Here is a 25,051-nt window from a genome sequence, read left to right on the forward strand (position 1 = left end):
CACTTTCTCTGGCAGCTCATTCCATACACGCACCGTCCTGTGCTTGAAAAGGTTGCCCCTTAAGTCTCTTTTATCTCTTTCCTCTCTCATCTTAAACCGATGCCCTTTAGTTCTGGACTCCCCCACCCCAAGGTAAAGACCTTGTCTATTTACCCTATCCATTCCCCTCATGATTTTATAACCCTCTGTAAGAATCACCCCTCAGCCTATAGCCACAGTCTATTCAGCCTCTCCCTATAATTCAAACCCTCTAACCCTGACAACATCCTTGCAAATGTTTTCTGAACCCTTTCAAATCTGAGGAAGGTAATTCTGACGATGGAGAGAGTGCAACAAAGATTTGCCAGACTGATTCCTGGGATTGCAGGTCTGAGATTTGAAGAGATTGGATCATTTAGGGTTACATTCACTGGAGTTTAGAAGAATAATGAGTGATCTCAGTGACCTATAAAATTCTGATAGGACAATAAAATTCTGATACAATAAGCACAGGAAAGATGTTCCCCATGACCAATGAGTTCAGAACATGGGTCACAATCTAAGGATATGGAATACAGCATTTAAGACTGCGATGAGGAGAAATTTCATCACCCAGTGATGAGCATCTGGAATTGTGCCACAGAAAGCAATTAAGGCCAAAGCATTTCCATTTTCAAGGAGACACAGACAATTCTTAGGACTAAAGGAAACAAAGTATATGGGATGAAAGACAGAACTGAATACTGAAAAGGATGATCAGCAATGATCATACTGAATGGCAATGAAGGCTCAATGGGCTAAATGGCTTACTCCTGCTCCTCGTTTGGAGGTCAATGATGAATTGAACAGACTGAACCCAAATTGACAGTTTGTTCCAATGCTTGGAAGTACTAGGGATAATAATTCTAAGTTTTACAAGGCAGGTCTAGGTTAACTCACAGAAAGTGATGTTTGTCTGGAACAGACTGCTAAATTAAAGCAATTTGATGAAAGTTTTCAATGCATGGACCAACTTCTTGCTGGATCAGCGAATCAAAGTTAGGTTGCCTGAAGAAGTTAGAGATTCCCAGTTTTGATTTCCTCAAATTGGGTTGTTTTTTCATCTCTCTCAGAAGAACACACTGTTTTAGGTAGGTCAAGAATAAATATAATGTGATTTACAAGGTGTCATAATGGTGGGACAAGACTGGACAGACAAGAGAAAGTTTTATCCAATCTAACATGTTTGCATTATCCACTTAAGAGAACAGAAGAGTGATTTTATTTTCAGCATCTTATCTTTGGAATGCAAGATTGTAACTGTACAATCACTTGCACTTCTTTTGGTTGTGGTTTGGCCAATTTCACGCCTGAAGCAGTACAATGCCTTCTTTGTTTAATGGAATATCTCAAAGTTTAAATTCTCAAGCTACCAACTTTACTTAACAAGCGGATCCTACCAGTCAAATGAAACAGAAAAAATCATCAATACCAACAGATGAATCTTGTGGGTAGACCATTTAAGCAGCAACATGGTAAAAATATTGCGATGTAATATTGTGATCAGATAATATTTCTACATGAATTTAGAACAGTGAACTTTGTGTGTGTTTGGGCAATGTGATAATCACAACACTACAAAAACCTGGGGGAAGTTGTAGTGTTGTGATAACCTCATTGGACTAGTAACCCAGAACCACAAGCTAACATTCAGGGGACACAGGTTCAGACACCCACATGGCAGATAGTAAAATTTGAATTCCACAAAAACCAGAAGGAACAATAGACAAGGCTAAGTTATCACATAACCAATGGGACAGATCTGAGCTCTGCAGTCCTGATGTCGCTCAGCTCTGACAACATTCTAGCAATAATACTGAAGCCATATGCTACAAGTCACGCCCCTCTCAAAACAACAATTCTGGCTTCCACTGAACCATGTGGAAAATTGCATGGATACATCCTGTGCAAAAAAGCTCAAACCCAACTCAGACAATTACTACTCTACCAGTTTGCTTTTGTTTGATCATCAGTAAAGTGATGGAAAAGGCTGTCAACAGTGCTTTCAAGCAGTACTTAAAAACTTAAAGGAATAACATGTTCACCGAAACCAAATTCGAATTCCACCAAATGTTTGCCTCGTTACGTTCTTGTTTCAAAATTTAACAAAAATGTTGAAGTCCAGTAGTGAGATGGCAGTGATGCCCTTGACATCAAGGCAGCATTTGACAGCATATGCCATCAAAGAGCCCCTTAAGTGGCTTCATCAATGACCTTTGCTCCTAGAAGTTGAGATGTTTATTGATGACTGCACCATTTGAAAGATTTGGAAACTGAGTAAATCTCAATGTGTCTTTGCAACAAGACCTTACTATCTAGGATTAGGCTATTAAATAGCAAGAAACATTCACACAACACAAGTGCCTTGGCCATTTCCAAAAAGGCAGAATCTAACCATCAACCCTTGAAATTCAATGGTATTATTCATCACTGAATCCACCACCATCAAAATCTTGGGGATTACCACTGACCAGCCATATTAATACTGTTACAAAAGCAGATCACATACTAAGAATTCCGCTACAATTAACTCACCTGCTGTCTCTGCAATGCCTGTCCACCATCTACAAGGCACAAGCCAAGAATGTAACTTCACTTCACTTGTAAAGTTGGCCTCAGCGCTAGCAACACTAATGAAGCATGATATCATCATGAACAAAGCAATTGCTTGATTGTCACCCAGTTCACCATATTCAAAATTCACTCTTCCCCACTGACAGTCGCGCACATCATCCACAATATATACTGTTGCCACTCACTGAAGACCTTCCAACAGTACTTTCCAAATCTACAACCTATACCGATGAGGACAAGATCAATAGATGCACTGGTGTGCTAGCACCTGCAAGTTTCCATTTCAGCCACACACCATCCTGATTGGAAGTACATTGTCATTCCTTCACTGTTGCCAACTCAAAATCATGGAACTCCCATCCTGACAGCACTGTGGATGTCTCGATATCCTAAGGCTGCAGCAGTTTAAGAAGACAGCTGATCACCATCTTCTCCAAGGCAAATAGGAATGGGCAACTAATGTTAGCCCAGCTAGCGAAGCCTATATCCCACAAATAAAAATGGATCTAGTTTATCAATTATTGCAAATGAACAAAATTTCATATAAAAGTAAACTCTTTGTGAATTTTGAACCATTTCACAAGATTTCAATAACAATTGTCTTTCGATTAGCTCCCTTTACAGTCTAGTTCCCTAATCGGAAGACATGAACCATAAATGTGACTCTGAAGAGGCTAGTATTGCTGCTATGAATTCATGTAAAATTTCTGCAACCTGCCCTGAAAACTCTAATTCTCCAACATATTCAAATTGTATGTGTGTATATTCAAGGTAGAGAAAGAAAAAGCAACTGAGAAAGAAATCTACTTTACAAAAGTTCAAATTTTAGTAGCCAAAAGCTCAACTTCCAAAGGCTGAAACTGAAACAATCCGAGTACACCATGACAATGGCTAAATTTCCCTTAACAACTTAAAGGGTGTCTCCATACTTATAACATCACCAAAAAGTGGCTTCTGCTTTACAACAACATTAAAAGGGTACGTCAACAGCTTCAATAGCAGACTGACAACCTTCTTGTGGAACGCTCAGCAACTGATAGATTTGCACAAAATCTGAAACTGAAATCATAGTGTCATGGTGTTTGGCAATTCTGGTTCACACAACCAAAGTTGAATGCAGAGAGGATGGGATTCCTGTTTACTAAAACTATTAACATTTAGCACTTGCATACCTTTTGAGAAATAATCTAAAACTGGCTTAACTTATTAGTGTGCATGTACTATAACAACATTATATTACAAGTCAAATACCAAAATTCTGAAATTAAGTTTTGGAAGTGTCAGCATGTAGCAGCTCTCCAATTCAGCCTGAAATGAACATTGGAACACAAAAGTGAATTCACATATTCTCTTCCAGTCCAAAAGATTCTACTCATTAATTTCTGGTTTCTTATTAGAAAAGGAAACGTAAATAATTTAATAATTGAATCCATATAGCACAAAGCCATTTTGGTTTTGACAAAAATATAATTAAATAACTTGAAACTACAAAGCAATTTGGATTGATGTTCCAAGGGAAAGCTGAAAAACAAGGAAGACCAAGCTCACCCAATAAAACAATTCTATATTATATTGTGATTACTAACAAAGGACATTTTATTAACTCACTCATGGGAAGTTGCCCTTATGAAGGTGATGGTAAGCTTCCTTTTGAACTGCTGCAGTCCACGTGCCGAAGGCAGGCCCACAATGCCGTTAGAAGGGAATTCTTGGATTTTGACCCAGCGACAGTGAAGGAACGACAATATATTTTCAAGTCAGAATGGCGAGTGGCATGGGAGAGAACTTGCAGATGGCACTTTCCCATCTATCTGCTGCCCTTGTATTTCCAACTAGTTGCAGGTTTGGAAGGGGCTGGCAAAGCATCTTGGGAGAATTTCAGCAATGCATCTTGTAGATAGTACACACTGCTGCTACTTAGTATCAGTAATGCAGAGAATGGATGCTTGTCGTTGTGCTACCAATCAAGCAGGTTTCATTATCCTTGTGGAATCCCCACAGCATGAAAACAGTTCACTCGGCCCATTAAGTCCACATCGACCCTCTGAAGAGCATCTCACCCTATCCCTGCAACCTTGCACCTCCTATGGCTAATCTACCTAGCCTACACATCAATGAATATTTGGGCAGGAGTTGAGTGGTCAGGTGGTCAGGAGTTGAGGGTCCTGGAAAGATCCAAACTGGACATCAGTGAGTTGGTGCTGCTTGATAGCATTGTTGATGATTCAATCACCAGTAACCTGATGGAAGGTAAGTAGATTGATGGGGAGGTACTTGGCCAGGTCAGATTTGTCCTGTTTTTTTTTTCCTGTATATCAGACATATGTGGGCTACTTGCCAGAGTGCAGCAAGTTCTGGAGCACAAGTTTTCAATACTATTCCCAGAATGCTGTTAAAGACCATAGCTTTTGCAGTGTCCAGTGCCTTGAACCCTCCTCTTGATGTCACGGAGTGAGATGAATTAGTTTTAGACTAGCATCTGTCATGCTAGCAACCTCTAGAGAATGCATTCACTCAGCACTTGGGCTGAAGATTGTTGCAAATGCATCAGCCTTACACTGTGCACTGACATACTGGGCTCTCCCTTTATTGAGGATCATTGATATCTTTGGAACCTCCTCGTCTCGTGAGTTGCTTGATTTCCATCAACATTCACGTCTGGATATGGCAGAACTGCAGAGGTTATATCTGGTCCATTGGTTGTGGAATTGCTTAGCTCTGTCTATCACTGCTGCACGTGCTATTTGGTTGACAAATAATCCTGTTCTACAGCTTCAAGCCAAAACATTATGTTTAGGTGTGCCGGGTGCTGTCCTGAAATACCCTCCTGCACTGAAGCAGGTTTGATCCCCTAGCTTGACGGTAATGGAGTAGAGGATTTGCTTGGTTATGAAGTTGCAGAACAATTCTGCTGCTGCTGCAGATGGCCACAGTGCCTCACGAATGTCCAGTCTTGAGCTGCCAAATCTGTTTGAAGTCTGTCCCATTCAGTATGGTGACAGTGTCACACAATATAATGTCAATCATTACCAATGTGAAGACAGGATTTGCAAAGAACAATTTGCAAAGAAGGCTTAAGCCCAAACTAACACCCAATTCTTCTGCATAAAATTATACCAAGCTATCTAACAGCATAACCATCCATGTGCACTAAGCTGGCCAACTCCTTAAAAGGACTTTAAAGAGCTTCAGACATGAGATGATTTATTAAAATTTATGACATGGAGACATTAGGAGTCAATTTAAATCAATGAGGCTAAAGATGTCAAGTGAACACTATTCAACTGGTGCAGACAAGCCTCACCAGTACATTTTCAGATGAGGTAAAACAAGATGGAGACAGAAGTTTGGAGGGAGGAGGATCGGTGAATAAACAAGGGCAAGAGGAGGGGGAAGAGGAGGGATGAGACAGGGCAGATTGCAGAGGAAAGAAAGTGTGGGATGAGAGGAGAGGGGCAGAGAGATTTGTTTCTTAGTCGTTCATATTCACTGCATATTTATATATTTGAAATGCATTCAGACAGCAATATTCCAAAGTAAGTGTATCTTTGAATTGATAATTACAGTGCATAGTTAAAAATTACTAGAAATGATGGGAATGAATGCAGTATACCCGAGAAAATTTCCTTCTCCTCTGTAAGAGCAGACACCATCTTATTTTCATAAATACAGTAATTTGTAATGCTACCTTGATCAAAATAAAAACAATATTTATTTTCTTGACATTAAATACCAACTGCAGCTCTGAACAGCTCATCCTTTCAGTCTTTGTTGGACAGGAGACAAGTCTTAACTGAATCATCATCAGTCCAGCAGAGCTGGCAAGAGCACAACATGGATAGAAAAAGGAGCGAGTGTGTGTAAGAGACCAATGGAATAAGTGATAACAGTGGAGATAGAAGAAACTGTTAGAGGGGGAGGTCTTGTGAGACCTTTGGGATAATGCGCACACAGGAAAGGGAGAATAAAACTCTCTACAAGACCAGCAAGAGGGGAGGGGGGAAAGAGCAAGGTGAGGAGGGGGAAGAGCGGGGGGGGGGGGGAGGGGGAGGAGCGCGGGGTGGGAGGGAGACAGAAATAGAGACAGAGACACACATATCGCGAGTTTCTGAAGAATATTAAAATGTGACATCACAGTAAATGGAGTACGAGATTAGTTGGTGAGTACTTTGTTTCTAACACAACGTGGTTCAGTGTTTCAAATTTGGAGCTGAGAAATTAAGAATTTAAATCAGATAAGTCAATTTGTTACCTTATTAATAATAGGCAAGTTTATTAGCAGCAGTAAGATTTATTAGTAATAAATCATAATGATAAGGCTGCTGTAATCCCCAAGTGCACATCCCATGCTGTGTGGGAATTCCAGGTTGTTTCTATTTATTGGATAACCATCTGAGCAGGAAATGCTGTCAGTTGCAACTTGGAATCTAGGCTCAGAAGGTAAGCAACAGCTTGGGCCACTCTCACCCATCATGAGATTGACAGCTTCATAGATAGCACATTAATTGAGTGATCACCATGCAGTTTAGGAGCACGCAAAACATAAGTCAGGACTTGTAATGGAATAATCTCCATTTGTCTGGATGAGTGCAGTTCCAGAACAGTCAAAAAGCCTATCCAAGACAAAACAGCTCAATTGGCACCACATCCACAAATATGCATTACTTCCATCAACATAAAGTCATACAGTAAGGAAAAAAACTCTTCAATCCAACTAACCCACGTCGAGGACGTTTCACAAACTAAACTAATCCCTTTGTCTGCGTTTGGGCCATATCCCTCTAAACCCAACCTTTCATTAAACCTAAAGCCATATACACAATGAAAACATTAATTTCTCAAAACTGCAGTATTTAAATTGTCACAGCAAGCATAAGATTGCAGCAAGCTTTTTCTTAAAACACACTTCCGTATATCGAAATCCATCACATTAAAACTCACCTATTGCAGTGGTAAGATCAAAGCTGATTGTTTGCATGATTGTTGCTCATAGTGTAACTGCATCTCAAGTAGTTCACTGTATGTGAAACTCTTTGAGATGTGATAATACACAAGTGAAAATCTCTGAGAAATAAACGTGGTCTATGTTGTTATCCGGTTGCAAATTGTTCATTGCATTGCCTTCCACTACTTATTTCCTATATATTATCTCATGAACATCTGCAGCCTTAAGCTAAGGAATTCATTACCTTAGTGACTTCCAGTTTTCTTGATTCCGAGTTAACTGAGTATTTCTTTGCTGAAAAATTTTAAACTGCTTGCTTCCATTTACAGCTCCTTTTCACTCCTTTATATCCTTTCACCTCTTCGCAGCCATTCTCTCCACTTCTGCAATCCCCTCTCCCCACTCCTCTTTCTCTCCTTTTCAACCTCTCCTTCTCTTTTGCTGCCCTCTTCTCCCTTTTGTCACTTGTCCTGCAGGGGTCTCAGCCTACTACCTTCGCCCAGAATACCCGAGGTTGTGCAGTAGCAGCAGTGTCTACCAAATTCAAAGTTGCACTGCAGAAATTTAGCAAGGCTCCTTCACCAAAACCTTTAAAACCCACAAATACTACCATCTGTAAGGATAAGGGCACCAAATAGATGGAAATGCCATCACTTACAAACTGCTCTCAAAGTCACTTGCCATCCTGACTTGAAAATATATCACTATTCTTTTATTGCCACTAATCAACATCCTAGAATTCTCTCCTCAACAGTGCTGTTGTTGTCCCCAGATGTTAGCAGTTCGAAAAAAGCAGTTCATGACCACCATCTCAGGGGCAATTAGGGATGGGTCAATAACACTAGCTAGCAAAGCCAAATTATAGAAACAGAACGGATAGGTAACAAGAGGCAGTCAGGAATAAACAGGTGGACAGTGTCCGAGCCCCCTGAATGCATCCCACTCTCCAACCAGTATTCAGTCTTCAATTGGGGGTTGGTTGTGCAGAGAGACACAAGGTTGAGAAGCACAACAGTGAAAGATGATATGGAAGTAGACATTTCTGTGACCACAGACATACACCATACGTGACCAGGATGCTGCACTGTTCCCTCCTGCCAGAGTCAACATTGTTATTATGAAGACAGAGGGGAACGACTCGCAATTGATGATAACATTGGGACTTGCAACATGCATAGAAAAGAAGGTGCCATGCTGCAACCAGCGTTTACAAGGTTAAGTAGGAAATTAGCAAACTTGGACCTCAAAAGTATTCATCTCCAGATTATTCCCAGCTACTTGTGCAATGGGGAAAAAACAAAAAGGATAATATGAAGCCTGCAGAAAAGTTGGTGGTTCGGAAATTGTTTTAGACTCCTGGAGTACTGGGACTGGCTCTCATGGTAATGGGATGGAAATGTGTTGCTGGAAAAGCGCAGCAGGTCAGGCAGCATCTAGGGAACAGGAGAATCGACGTTTCGGGCATTAGCCCTTCTTCAGTTTCCTGAAGAAGGGCTAATGCCCGAAACGTCGATTCTCCTGTTCCCTAGATGCTGCCTGACCTGCTGCGCTTTTCCAGCAACACATTTCCATCTCTGATCTCCAGCATCTGCAGACCTCACTTTCTTCTCATGGTAATGGACTATGTATAGGCCAGGACTGAGTTCCTTGAACTGTAACTAGGCTTTTTTTGGTGTGGGTTATATTTAAACTAATTCAGCAAAGTGGGAACCACAAAGCAATATTGAAGAAACCACTAGGATATTGGGAGAGAAACATAGCATTAGACTAGCATATGATTCGAAATGGCAAATATAATAAAGCTCAAATTAGGATTACTGTGCAAGTATGTGAATGAACATAATGTGGTAAATAACACTGGCCCATGACAGGCACAGATTGCCATATGCTCAACAGAGTTAGGAAGGAATAAGCAGAAGACAGTATTCGTTAAAGAGAATGTTGCAGGGCTGAAGAGAGGGATAGCAGAATCTATTTAGCTAGCACTTTTTGTAAAAGGTGGATTATGGCTTGATTAATGCACAGTAAACAGTAGAATTAAACAGTTAGTTCTTTAGGTTAGTAGACTATAATTAGTGGGTGAGCAATCAGTACTTGTGCGCCAATGATGTGAACGTGGGGGCCAAATGTAATACATTCATAAAACTAGATAGGATTATTAGTTGTGAGGAGGAATGAGAGATTTCAAGGGGATTTAGACAGACTCCGTAAGTAGGATAACAGATAAAGTAGATGGAAGATGACATAGAAAAAGTGTACTTCTCTACTTGGAGGGAAAAAAAATGCACAGTAATTCTTAAATGTCAAAGTACTGATGTCCAAAGTGAACTGGGTGATGCCAGTGTGGCAAATGGTTAGGATGGTGAATGCTCTATTGGCCTTCACACAACAGCATTCAAGCACATGAGTAACGTTAACTTATTTATATTCTATCTAACCTTGGTGACACTGTACCTGGAACATTAAGTATAGCTTTTAATCTCATGACCAAGGTAAGGTACACTTGCGACAAAAGGAGTACAGACAGGTTCCTCAGAGTAATTCTTGGAATGACAGGATTGTCCTCTGACAGAATAGGGAGATTGGGCCGATATTTAAGAATTAAGAATGAGAGCTGATCTTAATTAAGCTTGCAAAGTTCTTAATGGAACAGCCAGGGTGTACACTGAAAGGATGTTTCCTTTAGTTGGGGAGTCTATATACATGGAACATAGCTTCAAAATTTAGGGCTTATAGATACAGCACACAAGTAGACCCTTCAGTCCAACTGGTCTATACTGACCAGGTTTCGCAAACTAAACAAGCCCCATTTGTCTGTGCTTGACTGGTGATGAAAAGAATTTCCTTCATTCAGAGGATGGTGTTTTAAAAAATTCTCAAGGTCAGGTTCGTAGGAGTAGTCTGACACAGAACAAACGACCAAGAGGCGAGTCTGCTAGAATATGCTTCAGCTTTTTATTCCCCGCAGCGTCGCCACAACCAGGTACAGCGGGTCTGGCTTATACTCACTCTACATGTTACCAGAACTGGGAGCCGTCAGTTCTCGTAGAGCGGGGGGTTGCCAACAACCCACGCTCGGCGGTTAAACGTAACCCCGGAGCAGACTCACCGAACTGGAGACTTTTCCAGCTGATATACTCTTTTCCAGATATAAACATTCATGTGAACAGCAGAGCAAGGCTAAAAAACACATTACATTCTGGTTACATACAGATAAGAAGATTCACACGGGGAGGTGTGTAATAAGATTCACACGGGACTAAGCAACACCTCCATTCCGGTTAGATTCACACATGTATTGGGACATAATTTTTAACCGTTTCACCACATTCCACTGCTTGGCCCAATACATGTGTTACATTATGATTCACACATGTATTGGGACATAATTTTACACCACAGATGGCAAATCTTTGCAATTCTTCACCCCAGAAGACTGTGGAAGCTTAGGTGATTAAGTACACTCAAGACAGCGACCAATGGATTTTGACATACTGATGACATCAATGGATATAGGACTACCACAAGAAAATAAGCACTGAGATAGATAATTTGACACGATCTAATTGAATAGCAGCACAGACACAAGGCGCTGAATGGCAATTCCTCTTTTTTGATTCTCAGGGGTCTTTGTTGGGTCCCTTGCTTTTCTTGATATTTCTTAACAAGATTGATCTTTGCGCACAATATTTGTTGACACTGCTAAACTAGGAAGCATTGTGAATCATGAGAACCATGTTTTTATGCTCCTATGGTCCAAATAAGGATAATGAGTAGTTTGAATGATAGTCTTGTAGTGGTGATGCTTCCATGTATCTGGAGCAAGGAGGTTATGCTCAACTTGAATAAAACATTACTTCAACTGCAGCACTGCATCTCGTGCTGGGCACCACACCTCGGAAAGATGTGATAACATCAGAAAGAGTGCAAAAAAAATACACAAAATCAGTTCCAGGAATAAGGAACTTCAATTATGTGGAAAAGTTGAGACAGTTCTCCTTGGAGAAGAGAAAGGTGACCGAACATTTGATGAAGATATTCAGAATATTGAGAGTTCTGGGCAAAGTAGACAGGAAAAAACTATTCCAGTGGCAGAAAAATCAAGAACAGAGTTTCAGGTCACTGGCCAAAAAAGCAATGGAGAAAAAGGATAAAGCTAGTGAAGATCTGGAATGATGTGAAAGCAGGTTCAGTTAAGGCACATAAGAGGAAATGGGATTATTTTTTGAAAAGAAAGATGCATTGTTATGGAGAGAAGATGAGGGAATGACATCAAGTGTGTTGGTTATTTGGAGGGCCAGCACAGACATGATGGGTTAAACAACTTGCTTCTGTGATGTTACAATTCTAGTTTCTAGGAATCCTTGAAAAAAGTTCCATAGAAGACAGAATAATTAGAATTACTTATAAATCTGCAATCATTTAGCACAAAGCAATCACAATAGTCATAATCATTTAATAATTAATCAAGCAAACGGAAACCTGCTGTGCCATGCATCAAATTAACTTGATTTTGAAGAGTAAGAAAAGCTTTCACTGGCATAACACTTGAGCTAATTACATCAGCACAATTATTAACTGGAAAATCATAGTATCGCAAACCTGACAACACAACAATAAGCAAAATCATAATGAGCTCCAACACCACAACCTTAATACCACAAGACAGCTTCCTTCCATCCATGATTGTCACCGTATGCTAAAATGTACGCTCATTTTACGAAATTAACAAAGAAAACGCAAGGGATAATTTGTTCCACAGTATCAACATCTTGTACTGCATCACAGCATAATTTAAAATACAAAAAAACAATCTGAGTGCATCAAAAAACAAACAAGTAAAAACTGTTTCCTGATAGCATGGGGATATCTTTTCATTGGAAGTTTTCCATCTATGGACTTTTGACAAGGTGTTTAATAAAGTGCTACAAAATAAATGTCTTAATAAAATTTAAGTTGACATGATTAAAAGAGCAAAGGAAACACAGCTATAAAAGTTGGCAAAGGGACAGAAAGTAGAGAATAACAGCATTGAGTTGTTTTTGAGACTAGAGAGATTTACTACAGTGATACTGAGCTTCAATTATATCGAGAGGTTAGAGAAACTGAGATTATCATCCTCCAAGTAGCTGCAAAGAGGAGATTAAATACAGAGATGCAAAATTATGAGGAGTGTAAGGAAGAAGAAACTGGTAGGTGGGACAGTAACTAGAGGGCACAAATGAATATTACCTGGCAGAGACCAGGAAGAAAATGAGATTTCTTTTAAACACTAGTTATAATGATCTGGAATTGTTTGATTGGGCAGCAGAAGCAGATTAGTGTTAAAGGTTTTTATTATTTAGAAATACAAATTTTAATATGTGTTTTGATTCCAGCTCTGAGATGTTAAGTTCTTTGTCACAAAAAAGTCAAAGTTGTTTGGAACATTGAACTAAATACATAAATCACAAGCTTTCTTGGAAGTTAAGTTAAGAAAACTACCTCTGAAGTTAATTTCTGAACTGTTTACAGTGTTCAGTTTTATGACAAACAAACACAAAACAGCAAGGGCCACTGGCAGCTTGAATTCAGTTCAAGAGAATCTAGTTTCAGTTTAGTAGTTTCATCCAAGCAGAAAATCAGTTTCACAAAATAAAGGCAGTTTGTTAGTTTATTAGATTGTTAGTTTGAATTTCCAAGTTAAGAGAGCTCATAGCAGTTTCCTGCTATCAAAACCAAAATATGATCCAGGCCCTCAGAACAGCAAAGATGTTTCTGGAGTATCTGTAAAGCACCCAGAAAAAAAGTTGAATCTTCATTTTTCTTGATTATGTAATGATCTTTCTGCACTGGCACAAATAGCTTTGTTTGTTCCTTTGGTTCAAATACGCTCAGTGTTAAAGAACATTGGCAGCCCCATGTGAACATGTTCAGTGACTAACCATCCTGATAACTGAACTGCAAACTAAAACATATGATCGATCAAGCCATGTTTCATTCTAAATACTGACATGCCCAGTATTACCATCAGCCAAGATCACATCAGATCCAATAGTAACTTTCAAGGGAAAACAGGATATATAGTCAAAAGCAAAAAGTTTAAAAGCTTTCTTGCAAAGATTGGGCAATAGCTTAGTGGTATCAATAAGCCAGTAGTCAAAATATCCTCCTTGTATCCAAACAAGGAATCTAAAATATTTCACAGATGCTGTTAGACTTGAATTCAAACGTATTATATAGGTCCTACCTGTAGATTCAATGTACTCCACACATCTTTCAATAAAATGTGGTACAGGATGATCAGGAGTAACCACGTCTTCAAGAGGCACTCCAAAGTAATTGCTGTCCCAATTTCTTCTTGATGGCAAAGTAGGTTTCTGTCCCTTTGAAGAGTAATAATTATAAAATGACCAAATTGAACATTTTATGGATCATTATAGAAAGTTAAAATATTAAATCAATTACCTTTCTGCACACAGTGCTCACATGGATCAGAAACAGACAATTAGATACTAAACTATGATTTCACAAACTGTTCATAATTGGCATAATCTGCACAAGTTACCTTTCTTGACAAATTACTGCTTCCTATTACCATGCCTCCCCAACCCGATGACTGAATTTCCATAAATTAAAATGCCATTTCCCTTCCAGCACATCTGTAGAGCATTGTACTGAAAATATTAGTCGTCAGAATGGCATCAACTTTACTTTTGTAATACAAAGTATTGCTTTCATTTCAAAATATATGTCAATAAAACTCAAATTATTTTTTGAAAATACTGCCTTCAAATGTTGATAGGTATTCCAAATTAGACAGACAGCTAGTCAAATAGAGCTCAAAAGAGAGCCACTGAAAACAAGATACTTGGAAAACTGACATCTGAATCAATGTCATGCAACTTCCTGGGCTGACATCTACAAGCACTTGGGAAACAGGGCGAGAGGACAGCAAATGGGACCAGCTGGACCTGAAATTGAAAATAGTCTCCTGATAAGTAACTTAGTTACACACTTGAGAATGCTAGAGAAACTCAGCAGGTCTAGCAACATCGGAGCAGATACTGCCAGATCTGCTAAGTTTCTGGAGCGTTCTCAAGGTTTGTGTCAGATTTCCAGTATTACAGTATTTTGCACATATTTTAGCTCCAGGCCAGGTTTCTTTTGCAATTTAGTTATCTTTTGATTAACGCCATCAAAATTTCCTTTATAAAACAAGTTAAGTGATGCATAATGATGGGTCAATGCAATTATTATTCAAAACAAAGATTCAGACATCTGAACAATCAGGTCAGACCATTATTTGAAAAACACAATGGCATGCAAATAATACAAACATAAATTTAAAAAAACTTACCTTTTTGTTTGGTTTTTGTGACTTTGGTTTTGCTGGCTTCTTGTCTTTTCTATGCCTCCTTACATCATCAACTTCTGGATCAGATGCAATAGCAGGGTTATCAATGCCTGCTTTCCCACAATTTTCTGGGGACAGTAAAGGATCTTCCTCACTTCCGCGATGATTTTTTCCTTTCTTTGGTTTTCGTGAGGAAGAAGGCACGGTTTCATCATCACTAACCTCAAAGCGCTCTCTCCTTCTGTAGTATAGTCTAGCCTTTCTAAAAAGTGTCTTAGATTTGTATTTATATTTTGAAGGCTTCCGTGTTATTGGTGGCTTTGATGATCTATCAATTAATCCATTTTCTTCCTCACCTTGAGAATTATTTCCCCCAATTAAATTTGGCTTTCTTGCAATCTTGGTATTCTTAGAGTCCTGGGGAGTTGAATATATTTCATCATCCACTTTGGGTTTTAATACAGCATCTTTTGGAACAGAATAATTATCAGATGGATCTAAATCATCCAGATAGCCAAAAGGTCCACGATTGTGTCTCTTTGGATTCTTACCAATAACCTGTTCAATAGTTTTTACAAGATTTGGATCAAGTTTTCTCACATCATGCCTCAAAATCGCAGGTTTAGGTTTAATAGGTGGAGGCACTTTATGGTTATCATGATTAACAACTGGACTGCTATGAACTGGATACTCAGTTCCTTCAAAATCTGGTCGATGTTTGGAACGATCACTTGATGATGGAAGCAATTGTACCTCGTCCCCAATAGGGCTATAAGGTGGAGGTGCTTCATTGTCATCTTCAGAATCTGGATAATAATTATAAGTTGGAGAACTTGCCCGAGGAGATAAAGAAAGGTCTTCACTAACATTTGTGGATTCTCTAGTGCTATCATATATATACGAATTTTCAATGCTATTTTTCTTCTCAAGAACATCGCTGAAGAATGGCGTAAATACTTCTGTCTGCCGATGATATTGTGATAAAGAATATATAGCAGTGAACTTTGCAGATATCTCAGTTGCTATATGCTCACCCTCCGTCATCAGCTCCTTAATTGCTTCACTTTCAAAAAAGTCAGCTTGACTGTCAGTAACTGCCACAAGCTGAACTGGAATAACATCTTGAACTTCGGCCAAAAATGCACGGAGCATTGCCATGGATGCCTTTCGTTTTGCTGAATAAACTAGGATATATCCATGTACTAACTCATCCTTCCTAACACAAATCGATGAGTGGTATGAAAGTATTGTAATCTGAATTCGTTTGCGTTTTTCACCAATAATCTTCTCCAGAAGGAGTGAGTTATTGTGACCAGGTTGAGTAGCACTACAAAACTGTGATTCCAAAAAAGGTGAAAGAATTATGTCAACATTAAATGGATCTCCACACATGGCACACATGACAATTCTCAAGTCAGCTTCTGATGGATCTTTATTATTGGGCAAGGGACTAACAATATTCAAATTGTGTTTCAATGCATCAAGAAGTCCTCGAAGAGCTTGTTTTATTTGTAATTCATGAAATTTGCGAGTATAGGTTCCAGAAGGTACATCAACAAAAGGACACTGTAACTTGTTAGCAAGTTGCTGCCCTTGTAGTTTTAAAATAGGCAAGTTCTTGCAACCAATGTCTCTCTGGTTTGCTAATATTAGTGTAAATGGAAGATTGGTTATAATCCTGCCCTTCCTGTTTGGGGGTGTTTCACTTCTTATTCGTTCTATGCAATCTGCCAACCCACTAAATGACTCTGTAGAGTTGTAGACACAGAAATATCCATGAGGTTGATTGGTCAATGTTAAGCCAGACATCACAAAAGTGCTAAGATCAATTGGTTGAAGGTCCAGTTCATAAATCTTACCATCCAAAGTGTACTCATCATCGGTACATTGAGCTCGAATCTCATTGGCTAGTTCTTGTGCAAGCCCATCCCGACCCAAGAGAACAAGGTTAAGTTTGTCAATATTGGCACTATCCTGATATGTGTTTGGCCGGTTGTTATCAAACTCTATCAGATTAGTAGAAAGCAACTGTTCTACTTTAATGTCCATGCAATTTTGGCTACTTAGACAGGTTTCTTTAGTTGGATGATACACAAATCCTATGTGCTTTAGTAACAGAGATTCCCGATCCGGTGCAAGCTTTTGTAAAGCTCTGTACCTTGGTTCTTCACTCAGAACAGTATTGATTTCACTCATTTTGGGTGTTGCATTAAGATCCAGATCATAAAAAAGTTCAGAGTGTTCAAAAAGCATTTCTTGGAATTCTTCTTTTGCTTTTTCAACTATTTCTTGCTGATGTCTACTATAAACCTCTCGACGGTCAGCATCAGTTATGAATTTAAAAGCTTCATTGTCCATGACAAAGCACATAACCTCCTCCCAGGGCTTACCAGGTGTAATGAATTGTACCTTTTCAAGATGTTTTTTAAACTTCTCCTTCATTTCAATCCTTCTCCTCTCAGAAATTAAATGTTGCACATGATTGTGGTATACTTTTTCTCCTTCTGATGTACTAAGCAGATCAAAGGGAAGTCTTTTATCATTCATATTATCAATGTGGTCAGTTTCATCCCATGGTGTTTTTTCCAGTACAATAAACCAGAGTGGAAAGTTAGACCTTTGTTCCAAAACACTTTGAGCTTCCGACCAGGTCAAGTGCTCAATTTCTTCAAGCTCGGGAAGCAACGCATTAAGGGCTTTTGGTAATAAAGCTATATATTCTTCCCGTCGCTTTTTAATATGTTCCTGTTTGAGTTGCTCAATGTGCTTAGAAAAAGTATTTTTTGCCTTCTTTGACCCCTCTAAAGTTATGTACTCTTCATAATCAGGGTGGTTTTTCAACTTATTACTCACAGCTTTCCACTCTGAATGATAATCTTTCACTGCCTGAACAATTAACTTTTCAAACTTATCTGTCGCTGAAGCAACAAGTTGTCTCTGCTGCTTATAAGCGTCCAGATATGGAATAATCTTCGGTTTGCCCCGTGTCTTATCCAATAACTGGATTAAGGTAGCAAAACACAAATCCACATTCACATGAAAACGGGCTGACGTTTCCACTACAGGCATATTCTTCTTATTTGTTGCAAAAGCCTGCACCTCCCGTAGGTAGTGATCAACACATTCATCACATTTTGTTGCTGCTATAACAACAGGTTTTTTTGTTTTAGCCAACTGAGCAACAAGATTATTTACAAACTTAAGCTGATCATCAAATTTCCTATTGCAACCTTTACTTACGTCAATGCATAAGAGGAAGCCATCAATGGTCAGTTTTCCATCTGGCATCTGCTTTTGCTCAAAGTCTTGCTCTAAACCCAACTGATCAGTACAAATATACATCAACTTCTCTGCTGACTGTAATTTTGATGCAGCTGCTCGTTTTATATATAGTTGTAAATTTGTGCTTCGATGAGGCAGAAAAGTTTGGTCATCAATAAATTCAGTCTGTTCAATTATTTGTACTTTATATTCAGTTCCTTCTTCACTTGTGTGATTTACATCACCCCAGAACAGAAAATGGTCATTGTTGACAACACGGCCTCCAAAGTCAATTGTGCTGAGTACTGAGGTATGCTCTGGGTAATAATCATCAGCTTTTGGGTGCACATATCGATTGCACAAACAAGACTTTCCAACACCACTTGTACCTTTCTCCTTCTCTGTTCCAGATAGTCCCACCACACTAATATTATACGTTGGGGGACGCAGTTCTTTGTTTTTTGCCATCATATTTCTCCACTCATCCCATTACATTTTAAGAGAGCATTGGAAAGTGCTTCTTATTCTGTAGTGACCCCAGACAAAGTGCATCTGCTCAGGACCAGTCAACTTCAATTCCATCTCATCGAAAATGCATTTGGTCCTCAATTTTATTTTTATCCATAGCTTCTCAAAATTTAATTTCTGTTTAAAACAAACAAGACAATTAGCTGAAAAGTGCAAACAATTCAGTAAAATGATAGTCTCAAAGAACAAACTAGTCATTAGATACGAACATCCATTCAATGTCAATTGGATAAATAAGTGCATGAAAATTAGCTAATCTGCAAAAAGCCCTGAACAAACTTTACAGCTAACAACTTGATTGTTCATTTTTTGCATTGCTTCAACGTACATCTGATGTTGCCGTGACATGTGAAAATATGATCCTCCATTCAACTAACAGATCCAGAGCAGTCAGACAAAACAAATCCAAATTAACCTTTAAACACTCAAATAATAAAAAGTATAATAAAGCATTTCAATGGAATTTCCATTGCACTTAAAAACATTTTAATTACATTACCACTTGTTAGTAAATACTGAAAAGCTCATTTAGGTTTTTATTTGAACGTTCCAAACTTGTGATAACTGAAAAATGCATAAGCACATAGAGCATAGTTGTAGTCAATAATTATCTGAGATAGCCGGACGTCGAATTCTGTACAGATCCAATTTACATGCACTGTAAATTCATCACTTAAATTTTCCTTCCCCATTTGATAGATTCAGATTATGGAACAAACTACCAAAAAAAACTATCATACCGGATGAACTAAACGAGCCTCAGATTATAAATTACACGGACTGCTGCGGCAATTTCACCGCAGACAAAATGTATAAATTCCATCGACTTCTCTGTGCATTATTCAACCTAGTATATAATAATTTATAAAAACACCTTGCATCATTTCACGGGACTAACGATGACAGATTTGACCCGATCAGAATAAGAGATCAAATAAAATCAGAGTGCATAAATGACACTTAACATTTCTCAGATTCGCTTTTCGACCATTTTAAGGAACATGATTTAAAGGCAGCAAAAATAAAAAAATCTCAATTTACTTAGCACTGGGCATTCCAATGTCATCTCCTGCAGGCATCTTCAACAGGCCTCGCACCCTCCCCCAGGATAAGCAAAAATCCAGAATCCTTATGCTATATTTTTATGAATCAAATAAACGCGAATTCCAAATCAGTTACATCACCATTTTGCTCGATCTATAATTCTTTAAACTATTTTAGAACATTTTAATCTGTACAGTTGAAGAACGGATCATACTGCCCTATCCGCCGCTCCCCACCATCACCACTCCTTCAACTAAAAGGGGAAAAAACTATAAAGCAACAGACAAAATCAATGCTTTAAAACAATTGCGACACTGGGAGAGTTGAGAAGGAGGAGGTTGGTTGCCAAGTGTTCCTATTAACCTCCTCACCCCACCCCCAAGCTGACGATCCCTCCATTGTATCCGGAATTTCCCCTTACCCAACATGGTCGCTGCCAGGTTCTCGGCGGCCTGGCACGGCCCGACTCACTCCTCCACCTCGGCAAACCAGGATTAACAGGGCAGTGCTTCGCTCTCGCGCTCCCACTGCCGCCTCTTCTCCTATTTATTGTAATTTTTCAACTCTCTCCATTTGAACAATTTCCATTAAAAATAACAGACATACAAGTCTACAGCGGCTCAGCTCGGGGAACCAAGTTTTTCTTAATCTCTCCGCCTTCCTCTTAACTGAGGACGAGGACAAATCCAAATCTATATCCAAATCTATATCCAAATCCAAATGAGCTGAAATGGCGGATACCGTCGGCACAACTTTTGCTGCTATTTAGGTTACTAAAGCAAACTCGCCCCTGCCGTCCGCTACTCTCTTCTCCGTCCCTGCCCCCTCCGCAAACAACGACACGATACGGGAGCCGGGGCCGCGACGACAGCGTCCCTTCCAACGGCAACCTCGCTCGGCGTCCTGACGCCAGCACGTACCAGGTCGGGCGCAATGACGCAGCGTGAGGGCGCGCGAGCAGGAATGTGACCGTTGCTCCTCCCACTTGCGCCGATGGGAGATGGTGGAGTTTCGCTCTGAGTGTTAGTACTGGGCACAGGCAAAAAATGTCTGCTACATGGGAAGCAGAAGAAACAGAAAACCCAACTACAGTATTCTCATTCTGCCGAAGCCAGGGCTTGAGGTCAAGTGGACATAGTGTAGCAAGTTAGCGCACCTTCCATGCTAAGTGCGACGTGGCAGAGATTGAAGACTGAGTTTAGGTTCAACAAACTCATCGCTGAATATTAATGACGGAAGGTCACAAGATCTAACATTAACCCTGTTTTCTCGCTATGAATGATACCTGGCCAGATTTGTGTTTCCATTAACTTGATGATTTTACTTTGCTTACTGCGAGCAAAAATGCAGCAACCGATTGTATTGATATTTAAAGCCAAAACCTGCTAGTGGTTAGTTGTAAGCTTCTTTTAAAATCAGTTAATGTTATTGTGGTTTGTTTGAACCTGTTCATCTATGCTATTTCACTTGCCTTATTTCATGTATAAAGTTACTATTGTTAAGAATACTAACTTCTCCACAGGTTGAATGCACCCAATCTCTTTATAACTTGAATCACATATTTCTTATTGCCTTGGTGGTTTTTCATCATTACGTTTGTGTCTAACTTTAAACTCAGACTTAATTTTGAGGTCCCATGTTCCCTACTCTCAACACCTCAATGGTGGTCCTGGCTGCATTCCTGCTGTTTGCATCAATTTATTGCTTGGAGTTGTGTTAATTGCAGTAAGCCCAGACCTACACATTGATCATAGAAGTGCTACTTTAGAGAACACCCCGCTACCTGAATGACTGGCAGTCTTGCATTCCACCCAGGCCACTGCTGACAGTACAAGCAGTCTCAATGAAAAGAATGTAGACTAAAAAGTAAGTCCTGTGTATCCTGAGCCAGGCTAGGAAAGGGGATACATAACTGATTCAAGAGGGCAAATGGGAAGTATCAACTTTGGTTTGAATGGAGCCTGCCTCCTTTGGGCTCAGGGGACTTGCAAAGGAAATTATCTCCACTTTCCCAGCACCAACTTGAGTAACTGAAGCTGCTGGACTTTCTGCACTATATAGGGTTCACTCCCCCCCCCAATGACTTACGTTACCTATAAACTTTCGGATGGTCAATGATAGGTAGGATGATGGGGGAAGGCGACCTGCAGAATATTGAGCCCTCTGTCGTCAATCTGCTGGTAAGTAAGTGTAAAATGCAACCTGTGGTTTTTGCCTCTGGTTATCCTGAGTCATCTAAAACAAAGTTTTACTCTTTGCAATTATCTTCAGTCATAGGCAAATGAATCTTTGCCCTAGGAATGTGATTAAATGTTTGTTTTTAAATTAAACAATATGTTGTTGACTGTGGAATTGTTTTCTAAGAGAATAGAAAGAAAAACATAGAAATACTGCCTAACTTGTCACCTACTCAATACTTATGGAAAGCTTTCTTGTTCAAGCTAAAATCACACAACTCCAGGTTATAGTCCAACAGGTTTATTTGGAGGTACTAGCTTTCGGAGTGCTGCTCCTTCATCAGGTAGCTAGTGGGGCAGTCATAAGACACAGAATTTCTCACACAAGGTCACAGTGTCATGCAACTGAAATGATATATTAAACAAACCTAGATTGCTATTAAGTCTTTCAGCTTTTAAAATGGGTTGCAGGTTTCGATTCATTAATATGTTAAATCCCAGAACTTCTTTTAAGTCACATTCCTGAGATGACTTCAGGTTTTAAGAAAAACAATGACATCTCAGCTCATGCAATACATCAATTGTGTGAGGTTAGAATCAGTATGTATTTCAACCTCTATAGAACCAGTCTGACTCAAGGTTGGAATACATACAGATGCTAACCTCCCACAGTTAATGCATTAATTGAATTGCGATGTCACTTTTTAAAAATAAAACCTTCAAGTTATCTTGGGTATGTGAATTGAAAGAAGTTCTGGGATTTATATATTAATGAATCAAAACCTGCAATCCATTCTAAAATTTGGAAGACTTAACAACAATTTTGATTTATTCACTATATCATTTAAGTTGCATGACACTTTTATGCAATAAATTCTGTATCTTATGATCCTGCCCTACCAGATACCTGACAAAGGAGCAACACTCAAAGCTAGTACCTCCAAATAAACCTGTTGGACGATAACCTGGTTCTGAATGCAGGTTTGCTCGCTGAGCTGGAAGGTTCATTTACAGACGTTCCGTCACCATACTAGGTGACATCTTCAGTGAGCCTCCAGACGAAACACTGCTGATGAAAATGACATCGCCAACCCAAAGAAACCCAAACATATAAATAGAAAGCAGGAATCATCAGCAGTGCTTCATCTGGAGACTCACTGAAGATGTTACCTCGCATGGTGACGGAACTTCTGAAAATGGAACTTCCAGCTCAGCGAGCAAACCTACATCCAGAACCTCAATCTGAGCTACAAATCATCGCTATAACGTGGTGTTGTGATTTTTAACTTTGTCCACTCCAGTCCAACACCGGCACCTCCTCATCATTGTTCAAGCTCGGTTGAGTGGTGAATCAGCTGCCTCTTTTTCAACCTCATTAATTGGCCCCAATAAAGATCTCATGTTCTTGTTGCATGCGGCTATACCTCTATCATGAAGTGTGGTTGCCAATGTCTGTCTATAAGGAACCATATACAAACTTTGAGTGCAAAAGCAATTTTATTATCTGCAAATTCTGAGAAAAATAATAAATTAGGCATAAATACAAAGCTATAATTTTAAAGTGTATGGGACAAAAGGAGGATGAAGGGAACAGGCTATTTAAAGTTCTTAGGTTGTCCTTGAGACATAAAGATGTTAACCTGCAACTACGGGTGATGTCTTGTATCCTCAGTAACAGTGAATATTGTAGATTTTGCTAAGTTCTTGGTGTCTGGATGTTCCTGCTTAATTTGTGTTGTCATCAGGTGCTTTGACCTTTTGAGAAACAGAGTGTGAAAGAACTTTCTGCAATCACAAATCCATCAAACTGCTGAAAGCAGTTCCTTGAAATAAAGCTGGTTTATGTATTTCAATGTCTGAGTTCATTATTTCAAAGCTTGGCAATTGCAGGTGACATCTTTTAATGCCAACACAAAAAAACAAATCATAGAGGTGTAAATTACAAGGGGATATGAGTGTTTCTTCACACCTGATGAATTTGCCTTTTAATAAAAATATTAATACTAATTTTACTTTTTCAAGAGAACATGAGAAAAAAGGAGTGAGAGGAGGTAATTCAGCTCTTTGACCCTGCAACTGCATTGTTTTCTTGCACTATCCCTACATCCCTTGAGATTTTTTAAGTGTAGAAATCTTAGTCTTGAGCCAACAAACAAAGCTCCACAACCCCTGAGATAGAGATTTCCAAAGCTTCACCTTAGTGGAAAAAAAACTCACTTAATTCTTAAATGACCTATTTCTTGTTCCGAGTCTCTGTCCCCTGCTTTTATACCTCCTCTCCTGCCAGGCAAGACGTCCTTTCTGCATTTACCAGGTCAATTCTCTAAGAGTTTTGTAAGTTTGAAAGAGATCACCCCTCATTCTTTGGAAACTCCTGTCTAATCTTTAATCTTTCTTGAGAGGATAATTCCTTCATTCTATGAATTAATTCAGTGAACCTTCGTAGTTCTCCCTCAATGGCATGTATAGCATGGGTAAGGAGAGCAAAACTCCTTACAGTACTCCGAAGTATGGTCTCACCAAGGCTAATTTCTTAACTCGTATTCAAATTCTGTGTAATAAAAACCAGGATACATTTTCTTTTTTCAATTGCTTCATTTCAAACAGCATGGTTGGCCTATGGTCAACTGATCAGCTACTTTATGTCAAATTTTCCTTTTTTAAGCTATTTCAGTCCATGAAAGTCTCAACTATTAAAATCAGATGTTGATATGCATACTTTCATTATAATGACAGTTTTTCACCACAAGGAAGTAACATGAATAATATTTTATACCTCTTGTATACTGTGAGCATTAGTCACAAAGTCAATTAAGTAACAATGCAAAATTGGGACAGCAACATTTTATATTCTTTTCATTCTAATCTACATTTAAAGCCTGTTTTGGAAAGAGCAGTCAGATATATGCGCTGAATTGTGTTACCTGTATGAGTTTTAACCCTTTACTGCATAGTTCTATAATCAATCTAATGGCTTCAAGCACTTTATCAAATTTGATTTCTAGGAGGTTTGTGGGTGGTAATCTGATGTATACCTCCTTTAGAATGTCAGGACTTGTATCATTCTCATTTTACTTTACAACAACTCAATTAGATTGATTGAAGTTTGAATCTTGGTCCTGTAACTTTGATCCATTTAGTATTGCATCACTGGTATTTCCTTGGTGA

General features: G+C 39.1%; 1 protein-coding gene across 3 annotated transcripts in view; it reads right to left on the minus strand.

The window, feature by feature from the left end:
- arhgap5 (Rho GTPase activating protein 5) overlaps positions 1 to 20,968 on the minus strand; it is a 72,023-nt gene extending 51,055 nt beyond the window's left edge. The window contains exons 1-4 of one of the 3 annotated variants that reach the window (XM_043697897.1): positions 20,128 to 20,968; positions 19,704 to 19,796; positions 14,877 to 18,779; positions 13,767 to 13,902 (exon numbers count right to left, since the gene is read on the minus strand). In XM_043697897.1, the coding sequence (XP_043553832.1) occupies positions 13,767 to 13,902; positions 14,877 to 18,605 (3,865 nt within the window). In that variant the 5' untranslated portion in view covers positions 18,606 to 18,779; positions 19,704 to 19,796; positions 20,128 to 20,968. Of the gene's footprint in view, positions 1 to 13,766; positions 13,903 to 14,876; positions 18,780 to 19,703; positions 19,797 to 20,127 lie in introns of those variants that run through there. The other 2 variants (XM_043697896.1, XM_043697898.1) reach the window with 2 other exon arrangements.
- Positions 20,969 to 25,051: the final 4,083 nt, after the last annotated feature.

Source organism: Chiloscyllium plagiosum, chromosome 10 (genome assembly GCF_004010195.1).
Source record: "Chiloscyllium plagiosum isolate BGI_BamShark_2017 chromosome 10, ASM401019v2, whole genome shotgun sequence".
NCBI classification, from domain to species: Eukaryota; Metazoa; Chordata; class Chondrichthyes; order Orectolobiformes; family Hemiscylliidae; genus Chiloscyllium; species Chiloscyllium plagiosum.